This window comes from Temnothorax longispinosus, chromosome 11 (assembly GCF_030848805.1).
Source record: "Temnothorax longispinosus isolate EJ_2023e chromosome 11, Tlon_JGU_v1, whole genome shotgun sequence".
Taxonomy (NCBI): domain Eukaryota; kingdom Metazoa; phylum Arthropoda; class Insecta; order Hymenoptera; family Formicidae; genus Temnothorax; species Temnothorax longispinosus.
Window position 1 is genome coordinate 16,924,861 of NC_092368.1, and position 13,665 is coordinate 16,938,525.

Here is a 13,665-nt window from a genome sequence, read left to right on the forward strand (position 1 = left end):
ATAAAAGTTCCAATTAAAAGGATATAAATAATTATTACTATAAAACGTACGCTTGAAAAAAATCTATATTATTCCAATTAGATATGTTATAGCGTTTCTCTCTATATACACTTGACACCTTTCAGTATATGTATATGCGTGTAAAAAATTATATACGTATATAAAATATACATATTCATCTGTGTGTGCTGAAAATAAATACTAATGTTTTCCATTTCCGCTCGAAGATCGGTTACCCATTCCAAACAATCGGGGGCGGGGGGACGCGATTCGAGACTCCTGATAAGGGGTATTTATGTAAATTCAGTTCGTTACATCATATATCATTATGGATTCGATCGGAAGCGGGAATAGCATATTTTCCTTGAGACACGATCAATGACGCTTAACCGAACCCGGAGGGCGGTTACTAGGGCACAAAAATTCCGATTAGTGAAATCCGAGGAAATGCTGCCAGCGAAATCACAATTTGCGGACAGCGAGTCGCGTCGTCCCGTAACTCTCGGATACATTCACCCATAAATCTACATTTTCCAAGTATCGAGAGGTCCTGTTTTATCTTCTACCAGCGCGAGGAGCAGCTAGCTCCTCGTCGGATCGTATTAATTTTACAATCGTGCGGTCCCAATTGATAGATCCACAGGGAGCCGCGTAGATCCGGCGCGGCAGCTTCCTTCCTCTTCCTCTTTCCTGGCGTTTCGGCCGTCGGCGCCGTCGACTTCGGGGTTTAGGGCGTTATGGACAGAGACGGGGAAAACGAGAAAGAGGGAGAGGAAGAGGACGGGGATGGCGATGAGGATGGGGATGAGGAGAGAGCGAGAGGCCGATCGATGCATTGAGGCGCCTAGTGGCCAGGCAGGCAAGGCACCAGGCTCTCTCCGCGCGAGCACGGACGGAGAGCTCAGCCCCCGAGCCCCCGTTCTGTTCACCCCTGCCCCAGTATACATGGCCTGCAGCGGCGCGGGCGGCGCGCGACGCGCGACGCGGCTGGCTTCCCTCTGGGGAAGGTACATCGGTACATGGTAGCGTGCAGTTGCGCATCGACCTCCGGGGCGTGCACGGCGAGTAGCGGGTGGCGGCGCTCCTCGTGAGTGCAACATCAACGACGACGGCTCACGGCGGTAGCGGTGGCGCGTAGGCGGGGTCCCCGTCGTCGCACTCTCTTCTCCGGGAGGCTGACCCGTGGTCGTCGTCGTTCACTGTCGAGCCGTCGGGGATGTCGTTGTTGGTACCAACGATCACTGCCGATCGCGATTCGTAACTTTAGTCCTCTTCTCTTTCCCGTTATTCCCGTTCGTCTCGTCGTCTCGAGCCATCAGTCATGCTGTCATCATTGTCCAAAGCCAACATCCGAATCGCAACGTCGGAATTGTCCCTGTGATATGCTCGTTTCGCTGGCGAACTATTATGGTAAATCAAACTTGGTTCGTCCTGCTGTTGATTAGATCGTATGTCAGTAATTGTATATGACATTTATGACGAATAAAACGCTGAGTAGAATTGAATTGGCGCGATCGTGCGCGAATGTTTAAAACACTCGTCGAAACAGGTGTTTACGATGCGGCGCGGTCGCGATGCACATCTTACCTCTGACTCTGACCGATCGATTTAAATCTCCGAGCCCGCTTGAGACGTGGGCTGACACTAATACGATTAGCCCGTGGTCCGCGGAATAGGATACTCGCATATTGACGTATTATATATCGTTAAGAATTGTTAGAAAAAGTTGCTAAAATCACGATTGAACGGTTCTTGAAATTCCGCGATAATCATTACAAATATCAAACATAAATAAAATAGATAAACCCCTTCAAAAAGATGTATATATCACAAATTGGTTTTTCGCTGAGCAGGAGATAGCTGATGCCGGAGGAGGATCCGACAACAATAACAGACAACAGTATTTTCAATCACCGCATCGTATCGGTATCGTCTCACTGTTGTTGTTGCTGCTGCTGCTGCTGATCTCTGACGCGTCGAACGGCGGCGGCGTCGGGAGCGGCACGGCCGCCGGGGGTGGAGGCGGAGGCGGGGGTAGTAGCAGTAGCAGTAGCAGTAGCAGTATCAGTAGCAGTGGCAGTGTCAGCATCATCGGCAGTGGCGTTGGTGGTGGCACTTGCGGGTTGGCCGAGTTGACGTGTCGGGACGGCCGCTGCGTGCCGATCGACGCTTACTGCAACGGTGAAGATGATTGCGGCGATGGCAGCGACGAGCCGACGTTGTGCACGCCGTGCAATCGCACGTACCACGGTCGCGAAGGGCACACGTACAAGCTGGACCTGCCGAGGCCCGCTGAGGAACGCCTGCCGTTCCTCTGCCACTTGACGTTTACCGCCGCCGGTCAGGGTTACGGCGAGCTGGTCCAACTGCTGTGGGACGCGTTCAGCGTCGGCCGCGTCGACGCGAATGCCGACAACTACTTCACCAGCTGCCCCGAGGGCTCACTTCAGCTCGCCGAGCTCGGTAGGCACTTCACCGGCGGCTCGTGGTGTGGGGTCAGCGAGGGTCGCGCGTCCTACTACAGGTACTCTCTCTCTCTCTCTCGAGCTCATTCTTATAATAAGTGCACGTCGTTTACACTCGCAATTTCCCTGGCTAAATTCAGTACTGCGAATTTTAAGGGCTTCTCTTATTATCATGATTAATAAGTAGTAATTAATCATTAATAATGATTTATTATTAATGCAGCGAAACCAGTACGGTCACTGCCTCTATACGGCTGTTCCATGCACCATCCGCGGTGCCGTTCGAGTTTCGTCTCCGTTACCGCTTTGTCTCGCGCAACGAGGCGGTCGCCCGACTAGGCAAACCGGAACTGCCGATCGAGCGGGGCTCCCCGGTGCCGGGCACCTACTGCTCCCGCAACTTTTACGAATGTCACCTGAAGCAGTGCCGGTTGCAGAGTCCAAACTATCCGGGCGAGTACCCGCGAAACGCAAGCTGCCTGATCACCGTGCGCCAGAAAGAGGTACCTACGTGCAAGCACGCCATGATATCCGTCAAGAGCACGCTTGCCGGTCCGGTCGGTCTCAGCGCTACCGTCAACACGAGCCTCAGCGTCTGGCAGGACTGTTCCCCCGAGAGGGACCGTTTGATCTTCCGCGACGGGGCGCGAACGGAGGACCCGGTTCTCCTGGTATACTGCGGTGGCCCGCTACCGCAGGTGACCGCGCGCGGACCCGCCATGCAGGTGGAATTCCGCAGCTCGCCAGTCGCGATACCGCTGGGCGCGTCGTCGCTGCGACTGGAGCTTGAGTTACGCGTTATCTACGTCGACTCGGACGGGTTGGATTATGCCAAAGGCCCGCACGGCTGCAACTTTTTCGTGAATGGCACCGGCGTCGGCGGCAAGCGGAGTGGCACGATACGCGCACCTTTACACGCGCTACCACCCGGTTCTAGCTGCACGTGGAACATCAAGGGCGCAACCGGCGACCGCGTATGGATATACTTCTCGTCATATTCGCAACGCGATCTCACCGGCAACGGCGAGAACAACGCAAGCGCCGGTCAAGTGACGCCAGATATCTCCGCGGCGTCGGTATGCGCGGTTAAACTCGTCTTCTGGGACGGCGCGCAAAATACGGGCCAGCCAATGGCCACGCTGTGCGACGACACGCCCAAGCTGTGCGCCCATGCGGCTCTTCGTAATGTCACCAGGAGCACGAGGCCGTGTACCGAAGATGAGAGTTACCTGACGACCGCGCCGAGCCTGACCCTGAGTATGGAAACTGTTCTGGGTACCGCTCTCCATCCGATTAACTTCCACGTGAGTATACGGGATGTTGCATCTATATCTTGACCACCTAAAATTTTCCCATTGCCTTTGGTGATTCAATTCAATTGTATATATTGTATTTTTCTTTGTAAGAGAAAAGAGAGCTTTCCTTGGCCCAAATTTAAATAAAATTATTTACTTACAATTAGTTTCCGTTCTCGTTCCAGGCGCGATACGAGTTCATCTCCACTGTTCAGACCGGCGAACCCTGGGGCGATGGTATCTGCAGCCGAGTGTGGCGTAAGGTGCACACTGGCGAAGTGATGTCACCGCGCGACGTACGTCTATTCGGGCGAGGTGGTGCCACCAAGCTGGATTGCAGGTAGAGAGTGTAAAGACGGAATCAAATTTCTCGCAAGTAACGATCGATTTAGTCGTTAGAAAAACAAAGAAAGACTTGTAACCAAACGCAAGTCCAAAATTTCAGCGTTGTAATATCTTTTTGCCTTACTTGTGGATACTGGGTTTGTTGGATTGAGAAATCCATAAATATATATGTATATTGATCTCGATACCATGCCCGATCTGTGCAGATATCGCGTGGAAGCTGGTAGTGGGGAACGAGTCCGTTTGACGTTGCATAACGTCAGTCTCGGCGAGTCCACCATGTGCACGAGCGATTCAGACCCACACACCGGTAAACCGCGCTGCGTTCAGGAGGTGGGGTCCAGGGAGGCGCGTCTGGTCATTTACGAGGCGCCATGGCGAGACGTGAAGCTACCCCGGGCGTGTCTGTGCGACAACACGTCACATTTGCCGCTGACATACATCACCTCCGGCCGTGCGCTGGAGATAACATTTTTAGTGGACCAGCAAGCGCCCCACGAAGACTTCGAGACGCTCTTCTTCTACGCCAGCTTCGAGCTCATTCGTGTGCCAGAGTGCCCGAGAAAGCAGAGGATCCGTGGCGAAGGTGGCGAGCTGAGATTCGTCAATCCCCCGCTGTCGAGACCGGACATTTATTGCGAAGGTCTTCCTTGGCTGGTGGAGGCGCGCGAGAACCGCTCGCTCTTCGTCCTGACCTGGGGCTGGTTTCTGCCATTGGAACCGCCGCCGCTCACCGGTCCCGAGACATCTGGTGGTACAAGCGGCGATCAGATCAAGTGCCCGACCACCAATCGCATCCTCCTCTATTCTGGCTGGCCGCCGAAGTTGTTGAAGATAGTGTGCCCGGCGGAACCGGGCGCACGCGAGTTCACCGTGCACGTGTTCTCACAGGAATGGCTAGGCCCGACGGAAGAGGGCAAGTGGCCGGGTCCGCCGAGACCGCCCGCATTATTGCTGGACTTCGTAGCACGGGAATCCGGCCAGGCAGCTGCCTCCTGGCTGGAGATCTCCAAGAGTCGCGCGGCGCTTCGCCGGCAGCTGCGTCTTCCGGAGAGAATCCCGGGCGCAATGATAGAGAACGAGACAAACGGCGTGCCGTCGTACATCGGCGATTGCCCGCACAAGTGCCCCGAGCTGGGTGCGTGCATCGCCGCCAGTCTCTGGTGCGACGGTCACGCGCACTGCCCATCCGGTCACGACGAGGCCAATTGCGGGAACGGCGCGCGGCTACTCGGACTGCTCCCGCCCATCACATGGCTCGTCGTCGCCGGCGTCGCTGGAATTGTCACTGCCTTCGCGTGCCTATTCACTATTCTTATTAGCAGGTAATTTGAAGTAACTGACAACACAATAAAAAAAAATCAATGTTAATCATCACCTTTATTCACATTAGTTGTCATTATCAACGTAGAACGGTAAAGTTATTATTATACATAGCGTTTGCTGCTAGACTTATTAAGCTTTCCATCGTTATCGCGTTTTTCCAAATCCTTAGATTTTAAAAACCAAAATTATTACATACTTATATCTATATTTTATCTCTTATACGTATTTTATGTAACGTTGGAAATATATGAGAGCATTCAGCTTTTAATCTAGGATGAATACAATTTAAAAAGATATAATGTATTTATACGTCAACTTGGTAGAACACTCTCTTTATCTCAACTTATTACTCATCTCTTCTAGATCCAAAGCTCGCACAAAGAGACTTCACTACCAGGGGGCGAAGAAGAGCAAGAAGCCGCGACGTGCACCGACCGAGGAGACGCTTCTCGGAGCGGCATCCTGACAACAGCCGCCCGGTTTCGTGGAGTACATTCACGTGGACCGGGAAACGACTGTCTAGCGATGCTAATTCTGTGCTTCACCGTCCAATGACTAACTCTACTCGACAAATCCTCCCCCGTGGTGCCATATACATATATATAATCGCGCAACGGGTGATGAGATTCCTCAGAACTCCGCCACGCGCTTCTTTCTTCCTTCATTCGTTTTCCTCCACCGAGAACATGACCTCGTTCGGTCGTGTTCATCCTCGTGTCTGCCTGCGTCGACTCGCGTCGAGTTGAAAAGGATCTATCCATCGAATGTCTTCTGTTCGCGAGATATATTAGTGATGTACTTATTTGTGATAGTCCTCTATATACATATATATTTCATTACAATTACGCGCTGTGTTACCTCTATGTACACACACACACATATATACACATTTAACACATTATACACACACATAAAATGCATATGCATGCGCGTGATGCGTGTGTGCGAATCTCTCGATTTAGGTGTAGTTTTAAGCGTGTCTCGACGGACGGAAAGTAAATCCCGTGAAGCTATGCGGCACTCGGGCGAAGTCTACCTTTCAAACGCTATTATTACCTGAAGATATCCTAATTCGCGTGTTCTGACATATAGTGATAATTATTTTAGAGACTAGAAGAGAGAAAGGGAGAGAGAGACAGAGGATGAGTCGCGTATCTCTCGTGGGTTATTCTAACAAAAGATAGATATACATAATACATATAATAGATTAGAGCCGAGAACAAAAGTACGTTTTATGAATAAGATCATATATTTCAGAATTATATCGATAATGAGATTAATTGAATGATGTTGAAGTATAAAGTGTGTAGTTAGCGATAAAGAGAGATGATAACAGGTCAGGGTTCGTAGAATATAGTATATGTATAGAGTGAGGACGCTCCGCCATATGCGAGAACCCGCGGTCTCGTGGCGGAACTTAAACAAATATACTGCCTTTTTCGCACGTGGGATTGTTCGGATGTCGATGGAAATTGCATTAAAATCTTTGCGTCTTTTGATTCAAGCCCCAGCTATATCGTGTATGTAAAGTTTATTTCACCTTCGTATCTTCTAAAATATACGTAGGCATTTTTACATATTCCTATAAAAAAATATATACATTATTTTTACATATTATTACAAACTATATTAATGTTACCGATTGTTATTCGGCATTCAAATTGATTTACGATCTCTAGATGAATATTTATTTATTTATTTAATATATATACGCGATACGCGAGCGATGTTTGTATAACAATATATAGACTGTAAGAAAGGAAGAAATGGCACACACAGGAGGAAAGTCTGAAGTCGCATTCGCGCACCGCAATGTTATATTCAGAAGCAATATTCTAAAGCGGTGAGAGAACGGCTCACATGATACTCTTTGCTCTGCCAGTATTCTGAAATAACAAAATATTATTACGATATCTCTCTTTCGGGAGAAAATGATCTCTGGCTCGATGATCAGCTCGCCCAATTCCGACTTTTGCTCCGACTTTTTCTCAAGTAGTTTCTTGAAGAACCTTGTACATATAATCTCCGATATGCGTATACATGTATATATTTTACAAAGGGTGTTTCAAAGCTTTACTGGCAAGCTTTCAGAGCAGATTTCCGTCGAAGGAAACGTTCTCCGCGTCGCGTCGCCTGCGTTTGCTGTTACTTTTTACACATTATCCACTCAGTCGTTCATCGCAGGAATCGCGAGTGGTTTTCGGCCCGACAACTCCGATGTTGTGGAAGCTTGCCAAGAGATTCTGAATATTTCCTATAATGTTAATTTTATACTATGTATACATAGCGATACACATAATGGAGCGTAACGTTAAATGTGCGTAGTGCGTACATACGGGACGGCCCGGACTGGTTTCTTAGGGCGGCTTCGATTAATTTGATCGGCGATTAATTCAACCGGCAGAATTGCTTAAAGCATAAATTTCTGACTACATAATTCGTCGTCCTTAATCTCTTTTTTTTTATATACCGAACAAGAAAAAAATTAATAATTCTACCAACAAAGTGACACAAGATATCGCTCGATAAATTAATCGTAAATTAAGTTAATCGAAGTTTAGTCCAAGTCTCCCCGAACTGCCCTGTTGAAAAAATAAAGTTTTCCCGGGGTGCCTCTCGTCGGACCACGTGGAATGCGCATTTAAAAGATCAAGAGGACTAGAGATTGTAGCTCGATGAATCAGGACAGAGCGGACTAAGATGAAAGATATTTAGATATCCGATTGATAAAATTCTAATCTCCAGGTCGCATCTCGCATCGCCCGATGCCATGCTGACTGCAAACTCGATCACCCGTATCACCCAGCACGGTAGAACTTGGGCACGCCAAAGACTACTGTACATGTAGCTGTTTAATGGTAAAGACATAATGTAAACATATTTACCGATGAAATAGACAATGTTGTATTTTTAGCGGAATATATATTGGATATTTTACCGGGCAAGTGCTCATATTGCGCCTTTACGTGATCTCTTCATGTACAGCGGTGTTCATTAGCGTCAGAATAGATATTTCGTTCTTTGTAGCTGAACTTTTAATATTTCTCATCTCTTAATTCCCTCTTTTTCTTTCTCTTCAATAACGTCCAATCGCGGTGCCTATATATTTCACTTCTTTAAATGCAAAAGGTATATCCGTAGCGCAGCTACACAAGAGATAGAACCTCAAGTTCATTCCTTATAGTTGAATCTTTTGTACTTTCTATTCTTAACGTAACGATTATGTGTTAATAAGTATTCAGTATTGTATTACATATGTATTTCATTTTAAATGCAGAAAATATAATATACGCTAGCGCAGCTACAAAGAGCAGAAAGAGAAGACTTACTGCCGCTACCATGCCTGCCGAATTCGTTATGATACGGACTTTCTCTACGTATGTACACAATATATGCATATGCATATGCATAATTAAGGTAAGCGACAGAGAGAAAGAAAGAGGAAAGAAGAAAGAAGTCTATGCACCGGACCACTGACCAGTAGAGAGATCATTAGTAGAAAACTGGAAATAACGTCTCGAAGCGTAAAATCACTCAAACTTGCTCGTTATTCGAAAATCGCAGAGTGCTGCGGTATTATGCAAAGCACTGTGCCACTCGTGTATACACGCCAATTTCAATAAAAGCGACAACTTTTGTCTTGTAGGAAACATCATCGAGTACGAGTAGCGTTTATTATACTATCTACCGTAGTTAGTACCGCACTGTGTTTCGTTTCACTTCAACAAGACATAAAAGAATAAGGAGGATAAAAATACATTGTCTCTCATGGGGTCCCAAAGAGACGAACGTTCATTAAAAAAGGGGAAAGAGAGAAACGGAGCGATTCTGTGTGCAATTTTATTGGTGTAGTAATTAATGTATTTGGGTGCGAACCTTCTTTTCTCTAACCTAACCTAACTTATCTAACCTCTCGTCGTCAACAATAGTCAACGGTCAACAACCATCAACAACGGACGTGTCGCTCGCGAGGAGGACGGATAGGAAGGTACAGGAGTACCGCTGGGTCTCAATTTTTGTCCGCCGGTCAGATACATCGGATAAAAAAAGAAGAACGTGTCCAGCAACAATAAATCGAATTTATTGAATACATAGTATAATTTTGTCGCACCTGTCGCGAAGCAAAGAGTGACACCGTAACGCCGCGTCTTAACACTTGACACGTCTTAACGACAGCAAATATTCATAAAAGAGGAAAGGAAGATAGAAGATACGCGAAGAGATGATGAACGAGAAGATGATGGACGCGCGAAGGCGCGAGAGAGAGCTGATAGGCTTACGCGGAGTTCCTGAAGCTTGGACCAGATCCCCGACGCAAATTGAATAGTACGTAGACATCTCCATTAAATAGACTTAAATAATCTTTGACGACGTATCTGGCTCTTTAATTGCTGCCACACACACACATTCAACAGATCGTCGAGAAAGAATTTAACTCTGTAAACAATCATCTATAGCCTGTGAGGTTAGGATTAGTCTTGTTATATGAACTAACTTATCAACTTGAGATCTGTGACTTTTGCACACGTTATACGTTCTACACGAGTAAAATTTTGTTATACGATGTATAATCTATTAGCAGTTTGTATTCAAATATACTTGAATTTCGTTCAACAGATTTCCATCAGTCTTCAAAATAGTACAAGTGGCATAGCGTTCAAGTCTTGGTTTGTTTTTTTCATTTGCAGCAGTTCAGACGAGGAGGATGAAGATCTGAGCAAACACAAGGATAACACTTCACCAAAGGATCGCAAGAGAAAGAGGCACGATACTAAAAAAAAGGTACTAGATTAATCATGATCAATATTTAATCAAACATGATATTCATTCATGTGTATGTAGTATATATGGACATGTGTTATAATAAAATTGAACATTTAGAAGAGCAAGAAATTGAAGAAGGAAAAGAAAGCGAAGAAGGAGAGGAAGAAGGAGAAAAAGGCGAAGAAAGAAGCAAAGAGAGAAAAGAGGAAGAAGAAGAAAGCAAAAAAAGAAATCGACAGTAGTAGTTCTGACGATAGCGGCAGCAACAACAGCAGCGATGCGGAAGTCTGGGTGGAGAAAACCATGGTCACTGATAAGCCGAAACCAAAGAAAGACTCGAGTTCGGACGACAGCGGAGACGACGGGATGGTTGGACCCGCCCCGAAACCCCACGTGACTCTCTCGGCCAAGGATTTCGGCAAGGCGCTGCTACCGGGTGAAGGCGCGGCAATGGCGGCTTACGTCGCCGAAGGGAAGCGCATACCCAGGAGAGGCGAGATCGGTCTCACGTCGGAGGAGATCGCGTCGTACGAATCTGTCGGTTACGTCATGAGTGGCAGCAGGTAACTTATATCAAACATATGTAGAAAATTCTTATATCTCTATGTATTCCATATATTCCATATCGTGGAAGATAACGACAAGATTTCACAAACGTCTTATCTTTCTCTAAAGGCATCGTCGCATGGAAGCAGTTCGTATCCGAAAGGAGAACCAGATTTATTCTGCCGACGAGAAGCGTGCCTTGGCGATGTTCAGCAAAGAAGAACGACAGAAGAGGGAAAATCTTATATTGGGACAATTTAGAGAGATGATTAACCACAAGAAAATGGCGCAGGAGAAAGGGAATTGACGAATTTATCGTGACTAATATTGACACACCTTCTTGTGTCTGTATATATTGTATAAATTTTAAGCTTTTGTAAATTAAGCGAAGGTGATGTACTCGTATATAGAAAATATCAATGTATATATACATACTTGAATAAATATAGTAACCATTTTCTCAATTTTCATGCAGTAGTTTGGGTAACGACAATTGAAAAATAATGTGTCCATCCATTACATCAAAATAAAACTTTAGCTTTTATTATTTGTATAATAGACCATCTTAATATCGCTATTAAAAATCAGTGCCACGGTGAAATCAGTCTATTAATAACATTGTAATGGTAGTTTCTTTTTTATGTTCAACTACTTTTTTTCTTCACTGTTACTCTGTTTACTTTCTTCTTCCTGCACTTTTTTCTTCCCACTCCAGCCAGCCTCCAGGGTAGTGATGTGCCCTGCAAAATGAATAAATTTATAGAGCGTTCTATATAATAGAAATCTACTAATAATTTCAAAAGATATATACTGTGTGTATCCTAATTTCTGCATGGTTTGTTGCATAGACATGCTTCTTTTGCCAGACCGGCAGCTAAATATGATTTTTGTGTCTGTAGTTGGCTTAGGCTTGCCATATTTTTCCTGAAACTCTTCCTCTGAAAAATTTTCGAATACATTCCTAACGTCACCCACTGAAATAAATAATATATTTAATTACTTGCTACTATATATTATATTATTCACATAATCATACATTATACAATATTGTCACTACGTAACGTTCAAAAAATTATAAATTTTCCAAAATTTATGTATGCAACAAAAGATTTCTATACTTGGTATATGGATGCTTCCTGGTAATGCGCCAGTCTCGCTTATCTCAGAAGGCTCTCTAATGTCAACAATCAGGGTGTTAGGCTCCTTTTGTTCTTCCAATAACTGTTCATAATTGACTTCGAGCGCCATTCCGTTTTCGCACAAGGCTGCACTGTCCTTTTCTCGACAAAATATATTCGAAGAATATAAAGTCCGTATCACTGAAAAGAAATTTGTATTATTTTGTTCCGCAAAACATCGATATTTCAAATACTACAACATTAATTATGTTCTATTCTATTAATTAACACTAATAACATTATAATAAATAACTTTAGTCACTGTGCGTCTACGTAAATAAAGCAACAAAGAAATAAAAGATAAAAACGAAAAAAAGTTCCGAGGAAATTTATAGAAATCTGGATATTTATAGATACTATAATTTCTATATAAATCTCCAAATCCTGCTACAATAGAACAAAAGATACGCATGATTACCGGCACTCGGACGGTTAAGCGTAATTTCAAAAAATCGTTGAGACCTCGGTGACAACGGCGAGACGTATGGGTTTCCGCGAGAACGACTCGACGATGCGTACGACGTCGACGCTTGATACAGTCGGCGAGAAAATCTGGTGTACATAATGAATGTCAATTTTTTCGTTGCTGAGAAACGCGATAACACCGTGATGCACGATTGTTCATGATACGACATACGACTTGCACTCGTGTTTGGTATAAAATAAATACCTACATCTCTACATCGTTAATAATAATAATAAGCCGAATAAAACGACAAAAATAAAGTTGACAGGTCTCGGCACTAGAAACAACCCGCGTTGTATTTGTTAAAGCCAGTTCAAGGTTAAAGCCGAAACGCCAAAAGAATTAAGCCGGTTGCCCCTTTAAGGTTGCATCATAAAGGCATAAAGGTCTATTCAGACAGCTATAGCTCGTACATATGTACATACGTAGCGTCGAAAGTGCTATTACGATTAATTATCAAAAAATAATTAAGCAACATTATATCGATCTATCTATATTTGACAGCTCAAACACTCAAAATCCGAAGAAATTTAAGCGCAAATTTGAGCAACGCGAGTGGTGTAGTAAAACAATTGGAAGATATATATATATATATACACATATACATATGTCTTTCGAGACTATCCGCGATATTGCGAATCGCGAAGAATAGTTAAGCTCGTAGCAAAGTTCATTAAACTTTTGGGATTACTTTTATTTATTCTGATTGATTAAAAGGCCCGCTTGCACCGAAGTCGCATAATATTTAACCTTATATAGCTTAACATTCTTCGTCTTTTTCTAAAGGGACAGTTAAATGCAACCGGGCCCAATTAAATTTCAATTTAATCTTATAAATCCCAATCCATAGTGTGATACGGGCTTTAGAGTTACCAAAAGAAATTTGGATAACGGGTAGCGAGAGTTGAAATGCGCGTCTTTCGAAATCCTCGTCGATGCACCCGTCCTTTTAGAATGTACATACGTACGTACATACATTATCATACATACGTGTCAAATGAGTGCATCGATTGATGACAATGCACTTTATCACTTCTCGCTACGCATCGACGAATGAACGTGCCAGTACACGGCCCGCTTTTACAAGCGTTGACCAATGACAGCAAATGACAGCGCCGCTACATGCTCATAAATAACGAATATAGTATATATTTCCATTTACCTCAGCCAGCAGAATTCTTTTAAATAAATCTCAATCGCATATTTATTTTTGTATTCAATTTGTAGTTACCACTCTTATCATATTAAATTCATTGAAAAATTAATTCTTTTTCTTGCGC

General features: G+C 44.7%; 3 protein-coding genes and 2 long non-coding RNA genes across 10 annotated transcripts; 2 read left to right on the top strand and 3 right to left on the bottom strand.

The window, feature by feature from the left end:
* Nucleotides 1-47: 47 nt before the first annotated feature.
* Nucleotides 48-1,926, bottom strand: LOC139821636 (uncharacterized). The gene is made up of 2 exons (XR_011734310.1): nt 1,588-1,926; nt 48-1,434 (listed from the first exon to the last, which is right to left on the bottom strand). It is a non-coding gene; the product is annotated as an uncharacterized lncRNA (long non-coding RNA).
* On the top strand, nt 1,277-6,945 carry LOC139821600 (uncharacterized). The gene is made up of 6 exons (XM_071792776.1): nt 1,277-1,410; nt 1,854-2,524; nt 2,689-3,769; nt 3,946-4,100; nt 4,312-5,430; nt 5,795-6,945. Exons 1-6 carry the CDS (start codon nt 1,408-1,410, stop codon nt 5,895-5,897), a joined length of 3,132 nt encoding a protein of 1,043 aa, XP_071648877.1. The 5' UTR covers nt 1,277-1,407; the 3' UTR covers nt 5,898-6,945.
* LOC139821634 (uncharacterized) lies at nt 6,874-8,713 on the bottom strand. The gene is made up of 3 exons (XR_011734308.1): nt 8,370-8,713; nt 7,209-8,279; nt 6,874-7,013 (listed from the first exon to the last, which is right to left on the bottom strand). It is a non-coding gene; the product is annotated as an uncharacterized lncRNA (long non-coding RNA).
* A 645-nt stretch (nt 8,714-9,358) lies between these two features.
* Nucleotides 9,359-11,205, top strand: LOC139821616 (uncharacterized). The gene is made up of 4 exons (XM_071792811.1): nt 9,359-9,757; nt 10,120-10,213; nt 10,313-10,758; nt 10,871-11,205. Exons 1-4 carry the CDS (start codon nt 9,654-9,656, stop codon nt 11,046-11,048), a joined length of 822 nt encoding a protein of 273 aa, XP_071648912.1. The 5' UTR covers nt 9,359-9,653; the 3' UTR covers nt 11,049-11,205.
* A 52-nt stretch (nt 11,206-11,257) lies between these two features.
* Nucleotides 11,258-13,363, bottom strand: LOC139821620 (rhodanese domain-containing protein CG4456). 6 transcript variants are annotated; one of them, XM_071792818.1, is made up of 5 exons: nt 13,259-13,277; nt 12,338-12,471; nt 11,860-12,060; nt 11,553-11,715; nt 11,258-11,481 (listed from the first exon to the last, which is right to left on the bottom strand). In XM_071792818.1, exons 3-5 carry the CDS (start codon nt 11,987-11,989, stop codon nt 11,418-11,420), a joined length of 357 nt encoding a protein of 118 aa, XP_071648919.1. In that variant the 5' UTR covers nt 11,990-12,060; nt 12,338-12,471; nt 13,259-13,277; the 3' UTR covers nt 11,258-11,417. The 6 variants fall into 6 exon arrangements, with proteins under 6 accessions (XP_071648919.1, XP_071648921.1, XP_071648918.1 ...); XM_071792820.1 differs by lacking the exon at nt 13,259-13,277 and adding an exon at nt 12,594-12,773 and having other exon boundaries at nt 12,382-12,471; XM_071792817.1 differs by lacking the exon at nt 13,259-13,277 and adding an exon at nt 12,594-12,771.
* Nucleotides 13,364-13,665: the final 302 nt, after the last annotated feature.

Coding starts and splice junctions, on each gene's coding strand:
- LOC139821616 (XM_071792811.1), top strand. CDS start 9,654: ATGATGAACGAGAAGATGATGGACGCGCGAAGGCGCGAGAGAGAGCTG. Junction 10,214..10,312: donor GGCACGATACTAAAAAAAAG/GTACTAGATTAA, acceptor TTGAACATTTAG/AAGAGCAAGAAATTGAAGAA. Junction 10,759..10,870: donor TACGTCATGAGTGGCAGCAG/GTAACTTATATC, acceptor CTTTCTCTAAAG/GCATCGTCGCATGGAAGCAG.
- LOC139821600 (XM_071792776.1), top strand. Junction 3,770..3,945: donor TCCATCCGATTAACTTCCAC/GTGAGTATACGG, acceptor TTCTCGTTCCAG/GCGCGATACGAGTTCATCTC. Junction 4,101..4,311: donor GCCACCAAGCTGGATTGCAG/GTAGAGAGTGTA, acceptor CGATCTGTGCAG/ATATCGCGTGGAAGCTGGTA.
- LOC139821620 (XM_071792816.1), bottom strand. CDS start 12,554: ATGTCGTATCATGAACAATCGTGCATCACGGTGTTATCGCGTTTCTCA. Junction 12,061..12,337: donor GCTTAACCGTCCGAGTGCCG/GTAATCATGCGT, acceptor ATTTCTTTTCAG/TGATACGGACTTTATATTCT. Junction 11,482..11,552: donor CAGAAATTAGGATACACACA/GTATATATCTTT, acceptor TTCATTTTGCAG/GGCACATCACTACCCTGGAG.